General features: G+C 33.8%; 1 protein-coding gene across 4 annotated transcripts in view; it reads left to right on the plus strand.

Annotated features, from left to right (window-relative positions):
* The window catches only part of LOC145683714 (uncharacterized), a 145,916-nt gene that overhangs the window by 36,750 nt on the left and 82,312 nt on the right, over positions 1-26,854 (plus strand). For all 4 annotated transcript variants that reach the window (XM_081755170.1, XM_081755167.1, XM_081755169.1 and 1 more), the window contains 6 exons: positions 2,458-2,550; positions 8,836-8,880; positions 15,868-15,930; positions 18,145-18,213; positions 21,578-21,655; positions 25,048-25,149. In XM_081755170.1, the coding sequence (XP_081611296.1) occupies positions 2,458-2,550; positions 8,836-8,880; positions 15,868-15,930; positions 18,145-18,213; positions 21,578-21,655; positions 25,048-25,149 (450 nt within the window). The remainder of the gene's footprint in view (positions 1-2,457; positions 2,551-8,835; positions 8,881-15,867; positions 15,931-18,144; positions 18,214-21,577; positions 21,656-25,047; positions 25,150-26,854) is intronic.

Raw genomic sequence — 26,854 nt, forward strand, 5'->3', positions numbered from 1 at the left:
GTTTCATTTATGTGATATTAACTACAAGCCATGAAATTGTGGAAGTTATATAGCCAGGCAACTATAGTCTGTCCACCACAAGTTTGCATTTTGTATACAAGTTCCCCAATTTTGAAAAATAAAAGACAAAGTCTGCAATGAATAGACTATATTTATTTAGTTGACGAGTAGCAAAAATTCTAACATAATAATATTGAGATCAACAGACTCAACGATAACTGATTTTATTACTTTTTTAATAAACAAATACGTGGAAACAAAGAATGACATAGGACAATCTTTCAAGGATATAAAGGGAGGTGGTATAATAAACAAGGATTTTCGAGCAAAGTAGCTCCAGTGGTAGAGCGTTCGCTTCGCATCCGGGAGGTCGTGGGTTCGATTCCCACTGCCAAAAATCCTGACTGGCGTTTTCTAGGATTTCTTCTCTGTCCATCAAATGACGGGATGGTACCTACTAAATAGGCCCTGGCCGATACCTCCCTAATTCTTTCCATTGTTATTGTTGTTTTTAGGTATTCAGTATAAAATTGCTTATAAGCGTTTAAGCCAAAGGTAATCCATAAGCTAATATTCGTAATCTCTTTGACAGTCTGCGTACTGTCAGAGAGACCACTGTAAGCTTTTAATGACAACAACTCAAGGAGCCTTAATATAAAGGCAACCAAGAAAGCTCTACGGTTTTCGTGTACGTCTGTGTTCAATTGACCCCCATACCGTTACTTGAATGCGAACGGAGATAAGGCAAATGCCAGCTGTTGATGAGGGTATATCCAATATACTGCCTAGTTGTGGTAGTTCATTTACACTGTGAACGTGAACATGGGACCCCCACAGAGCGTCCTAAATGCGTGTATTCTGCACGTGTTCAAATTGGAGTCAAACGCTGCTGCAGCGAGGTGAAAGATATGCCACTCCTTTTGTGTATATGTGTTGACTACGCGGACAGTGCAGAAGGCTTTTAAAAACTTTCACGACGGTGACGAAACACTCGAAGGCGCTCCACGTGCCGGGAAATCAAAATGAAGATCTTCAGACATAGGCGAACAGTGGCCAGATATATGAGGAACTGGGACTACAATTCAGTGTGTGTGGAAAAATATTCGGCAGCACCTCCATCAACTTTGGTAGCACTGCAAGTTGGGTGGATGGGTCCCACATGACTTAACTGGCATCAAGAAATCAACTCGAGCACACACATCTTTCTTTGCTGTCTCGTCTGAGGAAGGAGCATTTCTGGACAATGTGTTGACATGTGATGAGGAGTGGTTCTTGCACGAAGCTCCACAGCACCGTGATCATTGGTTAGCAACCCCTGAACCTGTTCCAAAACAGCTGAAGCCAGCACTGCTGTTTGTTATTTGTTTGGTGAACAGCTCGCGGCATCGTACATCAGGAACTGGTCAGAGTATTATTGCAACTGTGTACTATCAGCAGTTTAGTAGTGTTCAAGTTGAACCTAAAACTCTGGAGCCAGCACTTCTGAATACCAAAAGGGTCCTCCTGTTACATGACACCGCTAAGCCCCACGTGGCTAGGATGACCCTAGATACCATTCTACTCCTTGAATGGGAAACACTATTGCATTAACCATAGTGCCCGGACATTGCACCGTCCGGTTATCACCTGTTGCATTCCTTAGAGGACTCCAGTTCCCTAGTAGAGATGCAAAATGCATTTGATACATTCTTCGCTTCACGGTCCACCAAGTTATATCGCGATGGAGTCCATGGCCTTCCTGAACTTTGGAAGAAGGTCATCGATGCTAATGGGGACTATTTGTGTTCTTGCAGGCATGTCTTAGATGCCATATCGATGTTCGAGGGTAGTCAGTGAAAAACGATAGAACTTTCTTTGTTAAATTTTCTTATATCTTTTAGACATCCGGTGTAGAATTTTTTTTCACACTTCGAACCTCTTCTTCAAAATTATTTGTAGAATTTTCTATTCATTGGCAGACAGCAGTTGCGCATGTCATACATTGGTAGATCGATATGTCGTGGCGACGAACTGGGCAATTTCATAACAGCTAAAAGTTTCGCATATCTTTGAATGGAAAATAATGTGATGTACGGCTCAATTTCTGCTTACGCTTCAAGGTATACCAGACTTTTAAGCATTATTAGAAACAGTCTTTCCCTTAATATGATGTATTGTTTCTTCAGCTCGAAAAAGGAGAAAGTTTACCTTAATATTGCATGGTTGTTTGAAGTGTTACGTTAATTCTCATCGCAAAAGCTATATAAAATGTGGATCTAAAGTTTAATATTAAGTAATAATCCTCACACATTTCAGTGCTTTTTTTTAGCGGGAATCGTTCACACGTATACATGAACTTTTATATCGCCCGCTAGTCACTATACAAGTGGAAAGGGCTTTGACTAATTGTTATAAAAGATATACTAACTTTATTTAACATCAATAACTTTACTATAAATGCATAATTATTTTCAATAGGTAAAGCAACTAGACGAACCTTAAGCAGATCACGTTCCGTCTCAAAAAGCCAGAAATCAAAGAAAGGTTCTCAACAAAATTCTACTAAAAATGGTAAGTAATTTATTGCTTCTTTCAATTACTAAAATTTCAAACTATACTAAGCGTAAGTATCAGACGTCTTATACAGAGGTTATGTCTTTCGTGTGTCTGACCAAACCAATCAGATCAAACCTGTCAGATACATCTAGAAATATTTGTTTTCATTATTTTGAATCAAAATTCAGCGTCAATTGAATTGAGTCTGTTTATACTCTTAAGTTTGTATTTAAACAGGCATTACTATGTATATCAACCAGGGGTGCTTTTAACAGTGATCGCATAGACCAAAAATGGTTTCTAATACGCAGTAGATCTTTGGAATGGAATCAGAGTAACAAATTAACTATAATTTCCATCGCATGTCTTTACTTAAAAAACAAGTGATATAAATTTACTACTAGTTATGGTTTCGTTATGAATTTTCATTCTTTGGACGTTTACCCGTTCCCCAACACTTTTGTTAATCTACAATTAAAGAAGTACGGTAGGTTTAAACTACATTAATTAAATCGGTCTATATATTTAGCCTTTATGAATGTTAAAATTTACACGTGTATAATCAGATTCATAACACCTGGATAATGAAAAGCTTTACGCTGAAGAACTCTTTAAAACAGAAAAGATCTTTCATTAGAAATTTAAAGCATATTTAAGTTCAAGTACCATAAAGGCAGATAAAGGTACTAGAATTGCAAATATCGAATTATAAGTTACATTTCCGCATCAAATTACATTTTTAATAGTAACCGATGCAGTCCAGTGTTTGAAAATAAATATCACACACTTTAATAAAGTAACGCGCTTTCAATGGAATGGTACCATACAACTTGACAGTAGAATTTACACAAGGTTAAGAGCATTCCAAACACATAGTTATAGTCATAAACATAATGTCTTTGAGTTTTTCTTTACTATATGACCTATCTCCAATTCACGAATCATAATACATGGGAGTTTAGCTCCTTTTTCATAACACAGATATTAAGGTATTTACATGTGTAATTGACAGTTGAAAATATGTAAACTGATTCCGTGCCGGGTTGTGAGCATGACACTTCCTACAATGTAACATATATTATATAGGACGATATATACAGCTTAAAATATACCTGTATCACTTAAGCGCAGCCGATGTTCTTCCACTAAGAATCTAACTAGAAGTTTTACATACATGCTTTTAGGTAATGTGTCAGAAAAAAATAGTAATGAAGGAAACTAGAGAGAATTTTGACAATTGGACGTAATTTTTATTTATTCGTCTGTATGAGTGCTGGGTTCACATTAAGTTCTGTAAAATGTATTTGATTTTAATATAAAACGTTATACTCTTTTATCTAATTTATGAAATGTTGTTCTTTCTTTTGGAGGATGATAAGATGAAACGAAGAATATCTTCTCTAGTTTTAAAGTTTAACATACTCATGAACTAACAAGAACATTTTACTATTCTTTCTCTTAGGTCAACAATCTCTCGATAATATTGGCTCAGTTTTCTATTATACTTTAATCTGAGAAAAATATGTCTTTTATATAGTTATATTTTTTGTCTTCATTACCGTGAGTTATTTGTTCCACATATTTCGCACTCGAGCTTTCTTGAAGTGTCTGTCATTCTGTTATTTCTTACAAAACATTTAGTGTAATACTACAATGCCTTGTAATGTAATAAAAACTAATATTCATTTTCCTTCCAACAGTTTTTAGTATCGTTCTTTCTGTTATTAACTAACTAACTAACTAACTCTCTGGCCTATGGAACCCGGAGGTTCAATGCCGCGTTCACAAAAGCTCTCCACTGACTTCTATCCTTAGCTAACTTCATCCAGTTTCTACTTTGTATTCCAATCTCTGCGAGATCCATCTTAGTATTGTCCTCCCATCTGCGCCTAGGTCTTCCTAATGGTCGTTTTTCGATTGGTATTCCATTCAAGACTTTGAAAGCGTCTCTACGTTGCTCCATTCTAGCTACATGACTCGCCCACCTAAGCCTCCTAGACTTGACGACCCTAACAATGTTGGGTAAACCATATAACTTATGTAGTTCCTCGTTATGAAGTTTCCGCCATTCCCCATTCCTGTTCCTCTTGGGTCCGAATATTCGTCTTAGGATTTTGTTCTCAAATACTTTCAGTCTATGATCTTCCCTCAAAGTAAGTGACCATGTTTCGCAACCACACAGGACAACAGGCATGATTATCGTTTTGTATATGTTAAGCTTCAAATTCCTCGACAGAATTCGTGACGACAAGAGATTTTGAAAAGAATAATAACACGAATTCCCTGCTTTCAGTCGACATTTAATTTCTTCGTGAATATGATTTTCCTCTGTTAATATTGATCCTAGATATTTGAAACTATCCCCTTTATCAAAAGTATTATTTAATATTTTATCGCACCCATAATTTGCTGTATTACGGTCCCGACGCACTTCCATGTATTTAGTTTTCATTGCATTTACTTCTAAACTCATGTCCCTGCAAGCGTTTAATAAGATCTCTGCATTTATCTCTATTTTTTCCTATCATCCCTTATTAAATTTACATCATCAGCATATGCCATAACCTGGTGAATACCGTTCAACTCTAGGCCCTGGTTGTTATGTTTGATTTTCGTTATAGCGTATTCCAGAACAAAGTTAAATAATAATGGCGACAACGCATCTCCTTGTTTCAGGCCATTTTCGACGTGAAAGCTCGTGGTCAAAATTTCCCTACCTGGACTTTACTTTGAGATTCATTTAAACATACCTTAATTAATCTAATTAGCTTTCTCTGTATTCCAAGTTCTGTAAGAACGTTGTATTATGTTTCTCTCCTAACCGAGTCGTACGCTTTTCTAAAATCAATAAATAGTTGATGTACCGGGGTACTGTATTCCCACTTTTATTCGAGTATTTGGCGGATGGTAAATATTTGGTCGATAGTTGATCGATTTCGTCTAAATCCGCACTGATAATTTCCAATAATTTCATCTGCGCATGGGGTCAATCTTGCTAACAGAATATTTGAAAGGATTTTATAGGATGTTGACAGAAGAGAAATGCCGCGATAATTATTTCTTTCTGTTATTAATTCTGTAAAATTTATATCTTGTTAATCCACTAATTTCCAATATTCATATGTTGAATCATAATTTCAAGAGCCTGCAATCACTGTTTTTCTTTTCTTAAATTCCGTACCTTACAACTACATAGCGTCATACCCATAGTCTATAGTTAGTCCCTTTTTAGTTTTATATTTTTACAGTCAGAAGTTGACTTTTCGTCTTTCAACGTCTTCTTTATCTACGATGCACAAAATTTTAATCTCTCTCTCTCTCTCACACACACACACACACATACATATATATATATATATATATATATATATATATATATATATATATATATATATATATATATATATATATATCTTTATTTCTACCAAAAACTTTCTAACAAATTTAATACAAATATTTACTTCATAAATTTGTGAAACATGTAGAGTGCGAACTTTAAGTAAGGAGAAAGCTATGCATATTTACTTTCTTTATCTCTTACAACTTAGTTTCGATTAACGCTTAAACATCAAATCTATTACAATCTTTCAAAGAAAAATGAACATACTAGTTAAAGTATGATTGTTTCAAGGTAGAGGGAATATAGTTCATTATAAATTAGATCGAGTTCTTGGAACATTTGTATAAACATAAATGATCATAAAGGAAAGAATATAGTGTTAAACATTGGTTAACAAAGCTACGAGTTACCTGTCCTAATATAAAACTAAGGCTAAAGGAGACACTACCGGCGTATAAATGCCCAAAAAATGCATTAACTAGAATGTAGGAAGAAACGGAGGAACTCAGAGAACATTGACGGACACTGTGACCTCCAAACTTTTAAAGTCTGAGAAATAAGTAGATACTTGGTTGTCTCGATTAGAGACAATATTCAGATGATACAAAAGTTTAAAATATATTTTGTTGTTAAGCCTTAGACTTTAACATGTTGGATCGCTTATGCCTTATGATTAACCCTATAATACCCAGAGTGCGATATCATAGAGGCAAAGAATATGTTTCCAAGTACTTCTGGGACGACAAAATGACAAGAAGTTCAGCAGTAATCCACTAGGTGGTGTTGAGCGTACTGTTACAGATGTATCACAGTGGGTATTAGAAGCAAAACACCATTGTATTCAATATAAAGAAGTAAAATCCCAATGTTACATATGTGTAACGCGGGGAGTCACACATTCAAGCATCAAGGGAATAGTGAGAAAACGCGTGTAATAAATGTCTTTCTGAAAGTTAAGATTAGTCTAAGGATATATTACTTCCTAATACAATTCTAAGAAATTACAAATATTTTGTGGGTTTTGTTGCATATCTATTAACACTCGCCCAGCGAAGATACTAGAAATAACGTATCCTACGAACATTGGGTCATTTTTGACCCAACAATATTTTAATTATTTTTTAGGGAGAACTTACTATTATTACTAGATTTCCAAATTAATTTAAAGTTCGATATTAGTGGTGAGCATATTGGTCTTCAGTTGAGAATCTATAAGGCAAAAATGTGGCTGCGGGGGGGGGGGGAGGGGGGCAGAACCCAGACTGATAGTTTCAACACTTTCTTGTTGCTGTCTAATCAGTCTTCGAAATATCTCATGTGAACTTTTCAAAAACTTTTGATTGGACATTATTACCACACAAAGAACAGACGCACACAATTTATTTACATTCCATGTGTGCATGAGTCAAACCGGACTAAAATGTTTTTAATTATTCTGACAGGCGGTGTTACCAGTTCATGAAAGGAGATTTCCCGTTCGTATAGACATGAAATTTTCCAATATGATTCAATGTTTCCCACAAATTTATAACGCACACAAACACTCCCAGATATGCATATATATTACCATGCGTTTCCATTTTTACATATATTTTTTTTTAAAATACCTCATATCCTACATAGCCTACTTGGAAGAAAATATCCCGCATTCCTGCTACTGAATTTCCCGTTTTGTTACAATTTTTTGCCACCTGGCAACACTGCTGGCATGTTGGAGCATGCTGAGGGAATGAACAAGTGATCATGAGTAGAAGTGATAATGCAGAGGGAGTAAAATGGCAACAAATCGGACGGTGTGAGGTAGAGAAGACATATAAAATATCCTTCACATAAAGAACAAAGACCGGGTCATTCAAAACCCAGACAAATAATTGTTTATTTGTGTTTGACAAATAAAAAATATTAGGATAATAGGAATGCTACTACATGGTACGTACTTTAAAACTAGCATACCTAGGCCAATGATCGGAAAAAGGAAGAAGAAATAGGAAAAATGTTAAAATAAAACATTTATGGGTCAAAAATGACCCGATCTCCGTTGGGCGAGTTATAATATAGTAATAATGTCCGTTAAGTTAAATAGAATCTACTTTATATGTAGATACCCATGTAATAGTGTCACGAATAAGTTGTCTGTGTAAGTTATCACTACTAATTTCATGTTTTGTTCTCTCAAGAGCCAGGGGCTATGATAAGAGTAATCTAGTGAGAGTAGCACATTTTATAATATTAATATTTTTTTAAAAAAATGTGCCAAAAGTAAAATGCTCTCTCTCTGTTGTATATTTAAACAAACCACTCTCAGATAATTTCTCAGCGGATATTCAAGAAAGTAATTATTTCTAATTATGGTAGCATCTTATAAAAATTACTTTCGTAAAGGTAAAAAAAATCAAAATAAATGTAAAACATTATTGAAGCAGTAGATACTAAATTTCTGTTATTGTGGGATGCGAAAACTAATAGATAACTCCAACTTAATAAGTGTTTGAACAATGATGGCAATTGCATTGAAAAATAACTATTGTTTTGTCGAAGATGTTATAGATGACATTTTATCAAAAACATATATTTTTAATTAATACTAGCCATTGTAAGGTTACTTTTTTGACCTCTTTCGTATATATAAAGATAATCTACTACAATCTCGTAAGAAGAAAATTTTGACAAGACTTTTTGCAGATCAACAAATGTATACAAATGCAATTGATTCTATTATCATAACCAATGGAGGATAATAATATTTTCTTTCATAGAGCAAGAAAGATTAATACAACTAAACTTTTAGCACACTTTAAAGTAGTATTTGTATGTACTATTAAATTATGCCCTAGTTTACATTCCTATAAGTTGATCTTTTATTTCGTTAATGTTGGGAGTAATAGCTAGAAATGAAATAAATAACACTATATTAGTTTTCTATTTGTATAAAGAAATTTCATAACTATAATTATTTGCAGAAAGTAAATCTCGCATTGGAAGGAAAAAGAAGAAAAATAAACCAGGTTGGTAAAGGGTAATAAAGTATATGTACACAGTATCTTAATATAATCATTGTTTAATTATAGACAAAATTAGTTGGATTAAACTTATGGAGGAATGAATTATAAGTAAACAAGACACTTGTTTATGCACTTATAAGTTTTTGTGTTTTCATTGTGAGTTCGCGTTTTGTATTTTGAGTCTGTATGCTACAGCAAATTATGAAGGACGGGATATAGTTTTAATAGAAGCTAGGAGCTATGACTTCGACTTGGGTTATGTTGAGTTTCAGGCTGCACAGGCCGTGATTCATGCTAAACTCTAAGAGGTTTTCTACTTCATTGTCTTACTTGTAAGACAATTGTATTAAAGGGACACGGTACATTACTGCTAGGAATATACTAAAATATTAATGAACCGATATTTGCTGATTATAAATATAATGTAAACCTTACAAATACTACTAATTTGAGATTTAATTTGCATTGTTGCCCCTTTTCATTTCAAATGGAAAGTTAAACAAATCATACATTAAATGTAGAGATTTTTTGTTTGCATTTCCGTATTTCTTAACACTATATTTAGGTACACCTAAGTAAATTTATACTTTTATGTGCTGTATATTCTGAAACAAAGCTGAAACACTGAGGGTTTGTTTTGAGCCCTTTCAATGTGTGAATTTTTTTTTAGAAAAAGATTCTGATTATATCTTATCATGTATGTTAAATATAAACATAATTTTCTAAATAGTATATCCTTTCCTTTTTACAATTCAATGAAGCAAAGAGATCTAAAATTTTGTCCCTGACTGTACATATAGAAGTAACAATTCATATATCAAACATTATATCAATATTCAGAATATTTTGTCAGACATGTAACAGACTGACAACAGATGAATATGTTATATTCTTACGTGCTTTTCATTAGTCCTGTAGTTGGTTTCAGGCGTAAGACAATGTACATCCTTACAAACAACTCAAGCGACTGTTTTGAGAAGTTAGCGAAGTCCCCAATCTACAAACACGAGGGAACTTATATGAAGAGCATCGTGTCACTGACTAATAAGCGTCAGCACTATTAAATGCATTAGTATAATATTTGAAGGTTTGACGTCACATAGTTTCGACTCTGAGAAAATCATTTAATGGATAAGAAGTACGTATCAAAATATAATTCGGACTTTTAGACCCATGTTGTGCTTTAGAAGGTATACAAATTTACTGTAATATCCCACGGATGACTGTGTTTACATACAAACAACATATGCTCGTATTTATGAGAAATACCATGTGCGTTCTAGTATAAACTATTACAATAGCAGACGACAGGAATACTAGCAATACAATTAGTGATGTGACGAGAAAGAACCATAAGCGCCACCACAACGTTGGTGCTCCTATAAAACCAACAGGGCCTCCACATCTAGCATAAGTCTTTGGCTGATCAATTCTACTCTCCCTCTTTCCTGGATCATTGAGGTGTACATATCCCAAGAACTTTAGCTTGCCTGGAGCTGTAAGGCCCCCTATCGAGTCTAATTTGGTTGTCTAGGGCTTTGTGGGGGTCCTAAACTTTTATTGGAGCTTTTTGACTTTTAATCTCTCTCTGCTTGCATGGAGCATGAGAATCCTAAATCAACCCTACTTAGTTTGCGTGGAACTTTGTCCGGTTTCCTCTCAAGGTTGCCGGGTCCCTGATGCACCAATTTGTCCTAGATACTAGAGAAATTTAAACTTTTATATTCATAATGTATTATACTATTTATACCAGGAAATTTTGTTTTAAAACTAGTTGTGGGACTAAACGATTTCCATGTGAATGATTTGCTGTACCTATCTGCATTAAGCAGAACCTTACAATATATATGTAAAATGTGTGAAGTAGTCAAAAATAAAAAAAGAAATAGAAATTGCGAATTGTATTTGGTACTGACAAAAGCTCTTACACTATTTTCTTAGGCCATTACACTGATGACTAAAAATAATTCAGTTGTGGTATGCTATGTGTTAGGACCTTATACTCACTTCTTGGATATGAAGTGGTATACGAAGTTGAAATAATTACATTTTCTGTAATTAATACTTGAATCATATCCTCAATTAAACAGTGTCAATGTTTCCTCTCGATATTGTGAACTGATGACTTTTATGTGTATGTATGGTACTTGAAGTTTTTGTAGCTTCACATTACAGGATAATACAACGTTGCTTATTACAGGTCGCTCATCCCCACACCCAGAAGCAGATTTTGTCATTCAATCAGTATATGTAGCGCGCTTGAAGACACATCGAGTACAATCAAAAAGCCAGTCACGTGTATTCTTCGTGATGCTATACAATTTCTTCAGACAACGGTCGAGTGTGCTTAAATCCCAATATCAGAAATTTAAGAAAACAATCTACGGCTTTGATAAATCACATAGTTCACGTATTCATTAAACTTTTTTCTACCATAGATATTTTACCCTTTGCTACTCTCATAGCAAAAGTCGATAAACATTTATTTAACCTCTTGATTTATTTAGGGTTTTAATGCTTACGAAAATTAATTACCTAGAATATAGTGGCGACTTTAAACATTTTGTAAAGTACGAAATTGCCCGTTTTCCTGTACAGTACCACTAGTTGCGCTGTTAGCTTCAAAATTGTAGCTTGCAAAACCTTTACAATGTTTACATGAACATTGAGTGGGTTTTTAGGCAGTGGTGCTATTCTAATATTTTAACAACCGGTTCTCTCTCTGAGAGATATAGTAGACGGATAGGTAGATAGATATAATTCTCTTGTGACATGTAGCGATCTACATAGCATACAGATGGTGTGACAAATTTATGGTGCACTTATAATGTGTTGGAAAAGAATTATCAAAGATAGGTGGTTGTCCAAAAGTATTTAAAAGACCTTCATCCAGCAATGGATCGACGATTGTTAATAATGGTATGTATGGGTTTCAAATAAAAATAAACTCCAGTGCTTCACTCATGTGATCCCAGTTCTCATTCTTGATATCTGAGCATTTGAGATAAAGGAATAAACGTTTATACGTTCCTCCGAGAGATCGTACTTAACCCAGTAGCTGTGAGAATTCCTAAGAAAAGAAGATACTTAAAATAAAATTTACCGTTCCCCTCGCCTCCATTAATCTTCTCGTATGTACAGAGCAAAGTAATGTACTTCAAATATGTCAATTGATTTTGGCTGTGAAAAATTTTGTTTTCAACAATACCTAACTTCCAGATGAAATTTTGCAATGCACACACTTGCTATGCCAAGGAAAATACAAAAGATATAGAAATCTTATCTGAATGGATTATTTTCGATTGCTAAAAATGCATTCTCCTACGTGAAGTTTCCACCGTCCATTTTGTTTCTGATATAAATTGTTCATAAATCCTCAATAAATGAAAATTTCATGAGAACAATCGTGGACAAACGATCTGCATGATTTAATTTTCAAATTCTGAAAATGGGTTCTGTCAGGTTTAAACACATACTTTGTTTTTTCTTTCCTTCACGCTTGGCTTGATGATGATGATGATGGTGTGTGTGTGTGTAAGTGCGTATGTTGGTTTATCTTTTTATAACAAACGGTTCTGCGAAATCAAATTAATTTAGCAACCGGTTTGCCCGAACCGGTGCGAACCGGCTGAATGGCACCACTGCTTTTACCTCAAGCTAGCTAAGACAGGAAATTATGCTGTTAATAGTTCATCCTATGATTTTCTTTTATTTATTATTTACAAGAATTTTAATTTTATTGATGTAGGCCTAGAATGTTGTCGATCAGAAAGTGATAGTACTGTCTGCAGCAATGGAGAAGTAATTTGTTTCGAGATTTTAAACTGAATTATTATAAAACATTAAAATTGCGTGAAATACATATCGTTCTGGTCAGTCTATACAAGTTGTACATGGAAGTTTAATAAATATTGTTCTTTTATGTTCCAGTCTTCGTATTCACATTTACACAAAACGGAAATTGTTGGGTTACTTATTAAGTGGAGTAGATGTTCACAGCATTAAAATTGCAGCAGGCAGTCACATTTATAAACACCTACTAAGAGTGTATTATTAAAAATGTATTACTGTGAAATTTAAATGACAACTTAAAGGGTTCCATTCTTTGTTGGAAACAGTAATCACCTATCAAGTTCTCGTAGAAATGCTTACTCGTTCGACGATCAATTGCGGTTGTTTTATACCTTTTCGCTTTGATAACTCATATTACAGCTAGTAGTTCTAATTTGGTGGCAATTTCAAATGTACTTGATATCATTTTATCGGATACTCCACAATGATGGAATTGTAAGATTTTTGTGTGATTGTGAGAGATACGCGACGTTCAATCAGTAAAATTGCTTATCCCCGTTCTTGTATCCTATGTGGTTCTTCTCTGATGGCTTTAATGGAGGTTCAAAATATAGTCCTTTTTTATCATTGTTATAATAGACACAATTCAATAGGAATTCTGAACACGAGGTACAATTACCACAAGAGAAGAAGATGTACATTGAAATCTCTAAAAGACTGCAGACGGTATCAGATAAATTACGTTATGATTCAGGACAGATATCTGGATAGCTTGAAGAATTCGAAGACTCTTTCGGGGGCTGACTTTTCTCTGATCATAACTTTGTGCTAAGTGAAGTGGATATTCAACTGAAAAGTGTAGGTAGAACAAAAGTATGCAAGAAGGTATTGAATATTGAAAAGTTGAAAAAAAAGAAAGTCAAAAATCTTTTCGCTGAGAATTTCTAAGAAAAATAGTATATTACTAAGAAAAATAGTTTTAAATTTTGCATACATCAGGTTCCAGAAATGTAGTCGGTTACGGCGAACACGAAACAGCTAACAAGCCACGAGTTACAGGGTAGATATTGCAGAATATGAGGGAAAGTAAGACGTGGGAACAGTTTAGTAAGAAATAGGACAGAAACTTGTAGAGGAAGTTAAACAACGAGTTGCGAAAGGAAACTGACAGAGCAAGGGCAAAACCGACAAGATCGAAGCAAGGAATCCGTATATCAGAGGTAAACGTTCTGTCGCTGAGTCACTGCGGACACCAAGAAGTAAAAGGAGTTAGGAAATATGATGAAATATACAAGATGGTTAAATCGGAGGAAACAAAGGGCCTATTACGATGGCTGTAGAAAATAAGAATGGGAGGGTAATCAACGAGTGAAGTGAAGTCTTACGAAGAGGGAAGATTATCTTAAGAACTTAAATGAGAGGACCGTATATCCTAGTTGTTGAAGTAGAAATGAAGTACACGAGGATAAAAACGGGCTTAGTGCAGTTTGGCATAAATGTGAAAAAGCCATATCCTAGATTAGGAATGGAAAAGCAATCTGGATAGGTAAAATACTGAACGACTTCATTAACAATATAGAGACAAGATCAAGGAAGAGTTGTCTTGGCTGTGCAATGAAACATATGAAACAGGAAAGTGGTCAGAAGACTTCCTGATGACGATTATGATACTGATGACTAAGAAATCGAACACAAAGAGATGTGAGGAATATTGAAGTATTAGTATCTATTATCGTATCTATCTATCAATGATTTTGAATAGGCTTTTGACCACGTCAGTTGGGAATTATAATTTTTGGCAGCTGTAAAGAAGGTTGAGTTTTAAACGAAAGAGCGAAGACTCATAAGAAAGTTATATTTGAAGGAACAAATAAGTGTTAGAATAGGGGAGGAAATGACAGAAAAGAACGCAAGTGGGAGGGGAATTGGACAGGGGTGTTGTCTCTTGTCAATCTTGTTTAATATCTACCTAGAAAAAATACTGAAAAAGATCCAATTATGATGAAGACGGCATTTTAGTAGGAAGTAAAATGATTAGGTGTATTCTGTTAGAAGATCATATGGAGCTTGTTTTGGAATCCAAAGAGAAAATCAAAAAAATGTTAGAAAACTTGTAGAAGAACTGTGAAAAATATGGATGAAAATAAGTTAGAAGGGCAAAAGCAATTATGTGTGGAACGTAGCGGTCGGTGTCAAATATAGAAGTAGGAAGAGAGAAATTAGAAAAGCATCATTAGTGGTGGTATAAAGTGTGAAAGTGAAACAAAAGCAAGGATGGAAATGCCGAGATAAGCCTTTAGGAGGAAGAAAATATTATTTTGTGAGACTTTGAATAAAGAGTTAAGAAAAAGACTCATAATATTCGTTTGGGGTATTGTTCTCTATGGGTCAGGAATATGGACATTAAGCAAAATGATGTAAAATAACTGGAACTTTTCGAAATGTGGGTGTGAAGAAGGTATGGGGAGCGAGTCTTAGAAATAGTGTTTAAGAAAATAACAATTTCAGGGTTTATTAAGAAGAGGAAGAAAAACTGGATGGGGTATTGGCTAATAAGGAACTGTATCATGAGGCATATGTTAGAGAGTATTGTGCCAGCGAATAGGGGGGAGGCGAAGGAGACTACAATTAATGGACGATATCAAAAGAGAAAAATCTTACGTAAGAATAAATAGGTTTGCGGAATATCGCGGAGCATGGAAGCTTCTCAGTTGCGGCATGTGACCTACCGATAGCAGATAACTACGATGATGATACGTCAGAATCCATTAATGAGGACTTCGTAATGGATCATTGTTAAAAGGCGTTAGAAGGTTCTAGCGTTAAAAGGCTTTTATTTCCTTCAGCAAAGATGGATGCTGTTAAATATATCAACAGGAAATAATGATCAAAAATATCGTGAAGAATTTCGTTAGGTACAATTCCATGAAAACCGAGTTACAGGATAGTTTTTATCCGTTGCCTATTGGGTTTATTTTCATAAATGTAAGCAATAAATGTAGAACCTTAAATACATTAAATATAATTTGCCATTTGTTCTTCCAGTAAAATTGTAAAACAAATTTAAATATAAACATATTATTTTCGCATGGAAATACTTATTGTTACTTACAATTGCGTCAAGTATATTTGTAACGGTTTTAAAAATACTAGCGACATTTCTTGCATTATTATAACCAGTATAATTTGTGTTCCTAGGTTCCATATCAGTTGGCACTAGTAATAAAATATTTGACATGGAATGGGGTAAACATTTAGGAGGTAAGTGAATACATTAATGTCAAATCTCAGAATGCACTTATTGTGAAATGTGAATATTGAGTATATTTTTATATATATTAAATTAGTTATTCATTATGAAACTCAGAAAACAATTCCCTAAATTTTAATAATGTATACCTGATTTGCACTCACTATTATCACATTACCTTCTGTACGGATTAATTTCATTTTTTAACTTCTACCTGATGGGTGGGACAGGACTTTAACTTACTATGCTAACTCTTACATTAAAGTCGGAATATCACCGACTATTTGTGCATCCGGTGGACCGATCTTTGAATATAAAATTTCCTGAATATATCCCGTGTGTTTCTCATTCTTCGTCAGATCATTTCGTTTTAAATGATTAAATTTTTGCAGAAGTATTTTCAATGTAAAATATAATCAGATATAGATTTTTTTTTGTACATCTAGTAACCTACTAGATTTTACTACCGAAATTAATTTTTCCTAGTACTGAAGAATATTACTTGCACTTTGAAAGTACCGTGTTTCAAAAGACAACATTGTAACTGAAAATGTTGGAACTTGTTTACGAATCAAATATCAACAAGTTGAAATCAAATTATATGCACTATAATACTGACAAGTAAACAGTGTTTTCAAACCAATATTAAAATATTCTTTTTGCAATTGACACTACATCAAGTTATATCAAATTTGAAATCTACATTCAGTTTGGACTGAAATAACACAACTTTCGAATTTTATTTAAAGAATAATTATAGTTAGAATTACACTAGCCTGCGATGGTTCTGTTTTTCAACATTTGATGATGGATTCCTATGTATCTTGCTGCGCTTAATCCAAAAGGACCTTGGTTTGTTTTCATCACGTCAGAATTGTTTGAACATGGCAAGGAACGAAATGTTGTATACGTCGAGAAATATCACAAATATACGAGTTAACGACATGGTCGGTTTGTTATGTAAAACACATGGTCTTGTGCAACTTAGCAATGGAAAAAAATAGAATAAAATATAATAGAAAAGAAATACACACGAATTTAGTCGCTGTGTCGACGTCTCTTTAGACCAGTTACGCTGTGTTTCCTGCTTTTCATTGCTTGTTAATTTCTGGATTTATCTTGGAACAATATCCAGCAATAGTCCCCCATCATTATAGTATTCCTTTGTCTTTCGTAACTCTTTTTAATTTTCTTGGATGGAATGATGGAATCTTTCACCTATCTCTTCAACAACAGCACCCAGGTTTTCGGGGAAGTAATCCAAATGGGAATGTGCGAAATGAACTTTCAAACTCATAGAACAGCCTAATCTTTCTTCTAGCATAGTATCAATTCATATAGACTTGAAATTCGGATTCTCCTTGTTACCCAGAATCCATGTGTTGCTCATATGTCTAGCTTTGAAGAGTTATCTAATGTTCGGCCCCGTAAAGATATCCTCTTTTAGTTTTGCGTTTGATAAAGTTGGAATTTTGGTACACATGTTTCAGAAACATGAGCCATCCTTTGGTAAGGTATTCACAAATTGCTACACCAAGCCAATTTGATTTGTAGAGGTAGCAGGAGAGCTTTCGTCGCCTTGATGAGAATTTCTTTTTAATATTTTTACTCCATTTTCTAATGACGCCCATTGTGGCCAATCTTTTCCCCTTCCAATGATTGTCCCTGACTCTGCTATACCACTCACACACATACACACAACACGGAAAAGTTCTGTAGCTGGCTTTTGATCGCGGAGGATACTTACGAACTGTCGCGCCAGCACTAAGAGTTGCAATGTACGCTACGTTTAATGACGCAAGTGCTACCATCTGCCGGTTGATGTTGCCAATGATTCATTTTCATCATAAACAAACATATGGCAGTATATCCTAAGTTCTGACATCTGTCCGTACATCTCATATTAGTGATGTTTTAAGACATATAACACATTCTGATACATTGCGATTTGCAAAAAATTCTGGCTTGACTAAAACAAACTACGGTCATTTTTGGATTAAGCGCACTAAGATACATAGGAATTTATAACCAAGTGCTGAAAAACATGACACAACCGAAATAATGCAGGCCTGTGTTGTTAAACATATACATGCTAAAGATTACATTGATTATAAAGTAACTTTCTAATGATAAACCGTTTTCAAAAAGTACTTCCTACTTTCTCTAATTTGGAATATTCTAATTTTGTATTAACATGTGTCCTCATGGTTTGCTATTTCATACAGCTGGTGCATTGGCGGGACAGAATGCTGGAATGTTTGCAGGTGTAGGATCTTTTACAGAGTGTAAACCAGGTAAGGTGCTTTATATTTTTTTGTGCCGAAATGGGACTTGAAAAGCACAAACAAATGAAGTTCAAGCACCAAGATGACGAAATAAAGAAACAAGAATTTTGTAAGCTACGTTTAAGCAGACGAAGTCAAACTTTTTCTTCACTATAAGAACTATTTAGAAACAAATACGAGTATTTCAAATTTCGAAAGCATCTTTAGATAGAGATTTTGAAGACAAATAATATTGAATGAATAGGGCTCTTTGCTAAAAGAGGTTGGTGTAACATAAATTCTTGTTTTAAATCCATTTATTTAGAATTCTTGTTTGAATTTCGGCTTTTGTGCTTTCATTTTCTACTCAGCACTGAGGTTACGAAAGATGGAATTTTTTTCTATCACACGACTAGTTTTAATTCCTTGCACTTGACGGAGCTGGTTGGAATCACTCTCCAGCCATACTAATTTTATTGCTAACGCTTGTCTTTGGTCTCACATTAGTTCGTTGAAAGCCGGCGTGTTTGTATTAAAAAAATACCCAGAAAACCAGCTATTTTTGGTGTTTTTCAATAAAGAATTAAAAAATATTCTACAGGTTAATATATGTGTTTATTACACCACATGATAGGTCAGTGCTTCCCCTATATTCACAAACAAACATTGCAAGCATACATGCGTCATAAGACGAGCTATAATGGTTTATCCTGAATATGATTTTCGATATAGGAAATAAGTCCGTACTTTGAGTTCTTAAGTGTACCTAGCCTTGGTATGATAAACACATCACAATCAGGACACATCCACATGGTGTTGTTTCGCTTCCGTTTGCCATCACATACCTTTCCTACATCAGAACAGACCTTACAATATCTAGTAGGTTTCTCTTTTTTTCCGTAGCGGGAACCTTCTTTGCAAAATGTCTCCCGGTCAATCTGTTGGTTGCAGTTGAGGTTTGAGGAACTTGTTGAGCTTCGACACATGCTTTTTCACTCAAAGCTTCCCCCACTTTCTGCAGAAAGTCTACTAAATGCATTGTTCTTCTCTTGTCTAGTTTTCTTTTATAGTATCCATGCATTTGTTCCTGACATATTGAACAAGTGGAAGAATAGTTTCTTCCACCACTTCAGTTGCTTCCGATTGAAGGGGTAATACGCCACTAATTGGTCACTTTTGTCCACGCCAACTTTGTTTATATTGTAGCCTAACACTACGTTCGATTTTATCTTCCCTACAGGTCCGTTCTTTGATTTCACGGTAACTTCAGCAGATGTAGCTTGATGTTTAGTTGAAAGCATCAAGCCATCCCTTGTGTCTTTCCATTTCACACACAAAAGATGATCCTTACGCTGAAACACCATATCACCTTTTTCAGTTTCTTTTGAACAACTGTAGCTTTAGGCAGTTCCTTTCTATTTAGCATACACGTTCAAACAGCCATTGTGTTCCTTTCCCACATATTATCAAAAACTTTAGGACCGAACCATATGTCCTTTATCAAGATACTTCGCAAGATCAGGATCAAGTTCTGCATCGTCATGGCCATCCTCAAATTCCAACTCCCCTTCTGATCCAGAATGAATATAAATTTCATCTAATAAATCAGCAACATTCTGGTCACTTAGTTTTCTTGCCATTCTTGTTCATTCAGTGTGCAAGGGGAAAAAAGTCACGGAAGCACACCTGCCAAATAGCTCTCTGCAACATGCTACGAGCTCAAATGCGACTACTTATTGTTCTCCCTTCCTGCCTACAACGGACTCATTTGTTGCCCACCAGGGTATAGCAGCATGCAGAGGTATCCTTACAGATTCTGCAAAGTCATCTTGCACGTCTCTGGCATGCAATAAGGAATCCTATATAATAACATTTGTTTGCACGTCCATAACACGTGCATGGCCAGCTTGGCCAAAATACCGGGCTCGTGCTATGCACGCGCATGGCTTTCAATGTGTTAAATATCTTCATCTGTATTGTATGTGCTCTAGAATTTTTTCTCACGCAAACAATGATTAACTAATTATTATATTTGTAGATTACTGGCCTTTTAGCACTGATGAGATGAGATCTGGATGAGATGAGATCTGGGTCGTATGAGATGTGGAGCATCAGGTTAACATGGAATCCAATTCATAGTGTTCACACCGGAAATCGAATCCAAATGTTTCTGTAACCATGTCGTTAATAGAAATTTTACACAAGTGATGGATCTTCCCTGTCTCAGACGTACAAGATATTATTTATCCGTTATTTGGTGACGAGTATAGCCAAGAACTTTTAGGTTTGCTTTTGCTTCATTAACTTTATTTCCGTATTTTCACCGCAGAATTTTCAGAAGACTTAAGAAAGTGTCAGTCCTAATTAGGCTTGAATTACAAATTATAGCAGATGGGGTTATTTCTTTTATAGATTTTATGAAACAACTTAGATGTTTCCCCAACTTTCTTATTTGCGTATCTTAAAGTTGTATGGTATTCAACTTCTAGACTACATTAAGCAAAGAGGTGGATACTTTAATTGAACTGTTCTGTCCATTCTTAGCCTGTATCAAGGGAAAATCGTGAAATCTAATAATAAACGAATTTCCCATATGGATTCGTCACTTCAAGAATAGGTTCCACTCCCATCTTTATCCTTCATTTTAAAATCAGGTGCAGTTGCTATCGACTGCAAAGTTTGGTTTTAATGTCGGCTTCCATAGAACAAAAGCAGGTATAGATAACTAGCTTTCTAAAAAAAATAGTAAACTGCCCTTAAATTTTAAAGATAGAAAAATGGAAAGAAATATATAGCACATTTCCTCTCAATGTTTAGTTTAATGCATGAGAAGAAACAATTATTCATAACATTCAGGAGCATGGTTTATAAGCCTCCATTGTCAAAATATTTTCCCTTGCTACAGACTGCATATGTTTGTTGTGCCTTTCGATCATATAGGTTTATTGTTGCAATTTATTTGTGGTTAAATTAGTCTAACATTATTTAATAATTGTGTCCCTTTTCTACAAATTTAATCAGTATATACAATGCGTTCTTCTCGAATCATAGAATATTTTAACGTTCATATAAGTGAATCTTCTTGAATAAATTGAGAATATTACATGTAATTATGTTTCCAATTTTATATCCAACGCTTATACACTTCACATTAAAGAGACAAATCGTTAATGAAAGTTACAGCCTTTGAAGCAATTTGGTTCCATGCGTACGTAAAAGGAACAAATGTTATCTACAACAAATACACGTGGTCAGGAATCGAATCAGACACCTATATCGTTCACTAAATCTGTCACTCATTTAGCAAGCATCCTGTCTCAATAAAAAATTAAGAGTTTTGTATCAGTTAAGATTATTCAATGTAAGACTAAAGATTATGTGAATATGCTTGCAGGAACTATTGCTGTTGGTATAGGAGCAGCTCTTTCACCCCAACTTCTTCCAGGATTCTTTGAAGGATTTGGACAGGCAGGTAACTGTGTAGCTTTGACAAGAACAGAAAGGTCTTAAAATGGTACTTCATTTATTACACTTAAGATAACAAATTATGTCACGTGACTTCGGTAAAAATAAAATGAATGAAATTATATAATATTTAATACATCTAACTACAAAACTAATAAATTGTGAAATTCATAAACACTGATAGTCATAGGAAACGATTAAGTCTATCTTCGAGGAATATTAGCTAAAACGGTAAGATATATCTAGGAGAGTGTGTTTTGGAATCTATTCAGAAATACACCATCATGTTCCGTAGCAAACCAGTATTAAAACTGGAAGTATCAGCAAATTTCAATGATTTACTTTTTCTGTAGAGTGTTGTGAGTTATGACAACACATTAGCTAGTTATTCTAAATTCATTGTATAGAAGACTTTGTCGCTATGTGTTACCGTTTATTTTCTATAGCATAAATATTGAAACAAGAAATTATTGAGAGAGTGTTAACGGAGGAGTGAGACCTATTGTTGATACGTTGAATTGAGTGGAAAAAGCTAGGCAATTAGGATTAAAAATATCAAGAAGAGTCCTTGGTCCTAGAAGGAGGTATTTTTAATGCAACAAAATGTTATAAGCTAGTGGTTCTTTCCTCTTAGCTATTTCTTAGTGACGGATACTTAGATAAGTTGCCATTGTGATATGAAAGTTGGTACGTAAGCAGATTATAAATTATAATAATGAGTCAAACGAGCCCTTTCCCTTGGGTTAGCAGAAATATTTTAGGTTAAATGTCATGTCAAATGAAATTTAAGCACCATAATTTTTCTTGACAGAATAGCAAGGATCAGTTCATCTATCATGTCCTCGAATTAAATAAAATTTATATGTGGCTATACTGCTTTACCAGTGAGCACATTTTTATTGTTCGTTGCAGCTGTGTATATTTCTATAAGTCATGGTAGTTAGGAAATAATGTTGTAGCTTTCTGTAGAGAAGAATCAAATAAATATACTATATTTTATGCATGAGAGTACGTGTACAGTACATTTATGGGCTAAAATTGTAAATTAACTTATTCGCAGTTTATTATATAGAAAGTGTTACTATGTGTGTTCGAGGAGCTCTTTACCTTAGGGTGACTTGATTAAATAGCACATGGCATATACTGTATATCCTTGTTTGCTTTCTCTGAACATTAATACACAATATTGTAACAATAACACACATAATTTTAACAATGACATCGAGTTCTAATAGTAACGCACACATTTGTAACAATTAGTTTAGAAAATTTTAATTACGACATGAAAATTAATTGAGTTTTCTGTATAGTTTATATACAAATATGTGTATCATGCTATTGAAATACACAAACATATATCATGGTATATAATGATTAAATATACAAACGTTCAGTGGAAGAGAAGCAAAGAATTTAAATTTATAACATTGTTAAAAGTATACATGCCACTAACGTTGAAAAGATCGACATTTTAAAATAAAAAAAATACTGTATAATATTGAATCCGAAGGTTACCAGCGTACAAAATTAGCATTTTCAATAAAAATATACATAAGTAAAATAAAATATTTTATAGTGCAAATATAAGAGAAAATTAGGATGAAAAGAACAAAAATAACACTTAAGAAACTTTTTTTGTCCTTGGGGCACGTGACATATTATGAATGTCCTGAATTCTTAGTTTTGTGTTTATTACAACAGAAATCAATTGATTTTCTTCTAAAGGAAATCAATTGGAATGTTAGTATTAACTCCTTGACTCAGTGCCATCAAGAGATTTTAATTGGGGAGAATGTATTTTTTATGCAAAACCAGAAATTGTGCATGCCTTCGTAACCCACTTTCATACACTGTTTGATGTATTGTTTTGTTTTCGGGATGCACTCTTAACTTGCTTATAAAGAGATAAGTGGCCCGCCACGTTTGAACGCATTTTGTTCCTTTGGTTTGACCCTTTTGTTCCAGTGCTAAAAGATTCTACTAAGTGAAGCAGATAATCTTAGATTGTAATCAATAGTTCACATGATGGCACAATTTACAATATGAAATCAGTAATATTATATTTGCTTTGGGTATTTAAAATGACTAGTATCATCCATCCAGTATATTTAAAACTTTACAAAATGTAGAAAACTTTAAGATCAAGAAGGAAATTTTTGTACTACCTGTATTTTTGAATCTAAGATGTGGTTGTCTATTTTTCTTACATTTACAAACTATGCTATGCGTAAGTGGCAGAGCAAAGCCAATAACATAAAAGAGTGATTCTTTTTGTAGTAATCAACTCACAGTCACAAGAATAGGTTTCATCTCCTACGTTAACCTCGTATTCATGCTGGAAGTAAGTTTAAATTAGCAATCTCCGGTATCAACGTTTTCTTAACGTAGAACAAAATCGTTCACACATAGCGTCAACTTTTTTTTTTTGCTAATGATTGAAGATATCGAGAAAGCATATCATAACCACGTGCAACATTTAATCAAAACTGGAAGTGGTTGAAATTAATCACTACTTTTGTTTTTAACATTGATTTGCATTGAACAAGGACGTTAAGAGATATCCTGAAGCTTCTTTTTAAAATAAATTTTTTATCTCCGAGATACGTCTCACCTTTTATGTCAATCTTCTACTCAAACAGAAAGTAGTACAAAGAAACCATTTCCTGCTATAAACTTGATCGCAATAAAACAAAAAGGGAGCACTGTAACAAAATAGCAATAACTGGAAATTACTAGTATGTCTGCTTACAATAATTATTAGTATACATAAAGAACTTTAATGGAAATAAAATACAATTTTTGAGAACGTTTTTTGTTCCCAATAATGAGTTTTGTTTATTATGTTGATGTTTCTGTTAAAGGACTGTAAAAAGTACGATTTTTCTCTCTCACAACAGTGATTTGATAATAGATAAATTGGAAAATAATTAGAAATAAGCAGTACTTTTATATGGATTCAGCACCAAGAACGTGTTAGACCTCTACTTTTCTCATTTTTAATACAACCGGAGGTAATAGACATCGATACCCGTTTCAAATTTTAAAATAATCTTCAAAAAGCATATAAAGCAAGACATAGCGACTAATATTTTTTTTTGGTACGGATTCAGCGTCCGAGAGACATGAGCAATTTTTGACCTTACCCCTCTACTGCGACTACTACTTAGTGATGCATCACTTTAAGTTTGGGTGCTTAATTTGTACAGTTTGGAAATCTACTGTAGTGTCACACAGTGAAGTAATACTCACTGGGTTTACTTGAACGTTCACACAGTGAAGTAATACTCACTGGGTTTACTTGAACGATCAAATTAAAACAAAGTCCCATCGCAACCTTAAATAAATAATACTAGTTTCAAATTAAATAATTTAATTACTTTATTATATTTATCCTGACAGGTTTAAATGCTGCTAAAGAAGCTGGAAAAGATGCAGGAAGCGGTGCAGGTGCAGGAACTGCTCGTAACGTTGGATGTATTAAAAATTTATATACTAACATTGGTTAGTATTCTATACGTCAGTATTATTAAACAGTGTTATAAGTTACTACTGTCAGTAGTACAAAATATTGCAACATGAAATTATATTCTTGAGGATATTATTAGATCCTAAAGTAAAGAGCATAACTGACTTATGATTTTGATGAAATATATTAAAGGGGCTTAATAGCTAGCAAGAAACTAGGGAGGAACATTTTAAGTAGGAGAGGTCAGTCTTGCTTGTTTACAATTTCCATGTATTTGTTTCATAAGATTATTAAACTGTTGAAGAAACAATCAGATTTAAATATTATATTCATTAAAAACAAGAAAGTTGTTATTGTCTTAGCATAAGTTTCAATCAATTCTCGACAAAATTCTGGCAATATATGGTAGAAGAAACTGCAGTAATACCTTTATGGATACAGAGAATTATACTATCTCAGTAAAATAAATGAAGTTCTCTTGAAAGCATTTAGAAGACAGAGTTAATGATAAAAATACTATTAAATGATGCTCCATGTAATTGTTTAAGGAGAAAAGATCTTAGCAGATATGAGTCATGACATTTTGTGAACCAGGAATAAAACATTTATTTTACAATTACATAATTAATCTTCGTCATTTTCTTGTAATCTAACTCACTTTATTTTTCAGTAGAAAATAAACTGAACGTTATAGAAAAGCGAATGAATACGATAGTGTTTTCCAAGCAGTTTCTGACACGTTATATTTACTTAATATTTAATAGCAGTGCGTTAGTTTTACCACTATTTTTCATTTTGTATCACACTCTTTAAAAGTGTTTATTTATTTGTTTCTTTTGACACAATCGTCAAACTCACTTTAATAAATTATTGACTTTCAGTTATTTTAGTATCTCACATACCAGTTAACTCTATTAATTTTACACATACAGAAGCAGTTACAGTTGACTGTTGTTTAATATGAATGTAAGGAACAAAACTGGAAAGAATCAATAGACGAAATTGTTAAAAGAAAATACTTTGAAATAAAATAATAAAACCTTACCGGTACTGAATTTTTTTAAATAATTGTTTTTTCAAGTTTGCTTATACGGACTACGCAAGTATAATGCCTTCAAATTAACATATAAATAAATATAAATTAATTGACAGCACGAACAAAGTGTGAATAAACAAACTATGCTAGCAGTGGTAGTCTTACTGAGTTAAAGGGATTATGCAGAGTCTCATTTACAGTTTTATTTAATTTTTATTATTTTTTGTTCAATCGCGTATAGAGTTAAAAATAGTTTTTGAGGTAGCGGAATAAAGGAAAATTGAGCTCAGTGTTTCCTGTACAAATAAGTCATCCCTTATGACATGCATTGCTCGACTCTGGTGACCACAATAAGAACATACTAGAATCTGTGTTATCGTTTTCTTAATTTTCTTATTTTCCAACAAGCATATGGAGGAATAAAGACGTTTCGTACATTTTTCGATACGAACGAAATGATATATAGGACAAAGAAATCGAAACTTATCAACCATATTACAAATGTGGTATTACGGATGTTGGTAACAAAGTAATGTACCACATGTTACTCAGTGTATAAATATTTGTGTTTTAGATATAGTAAAAATAATGAAAGAATATTAAGACACTCAAATACAATCAGCCTGAAATACAACTTAAATCTCAAATGGATTTTTTTACTTCATTATTTATTTCTTGTATAATTGGGATCCATTTATTATGCA

Source organism: Thermobia domestica, chromosome 4 (assembly GCF_964235325.1).
Source record: "Thermobia domestica chromosome 4, izTheDome1.hap1.1, whole genome shotgun sequence".
Classification (NCBI taxonomy): Eukaryota; Metazoa; Arthropoda; class Insecta; order Zygentoma; family Lepismatidae; genus Thermobia; species Thermobia domestica.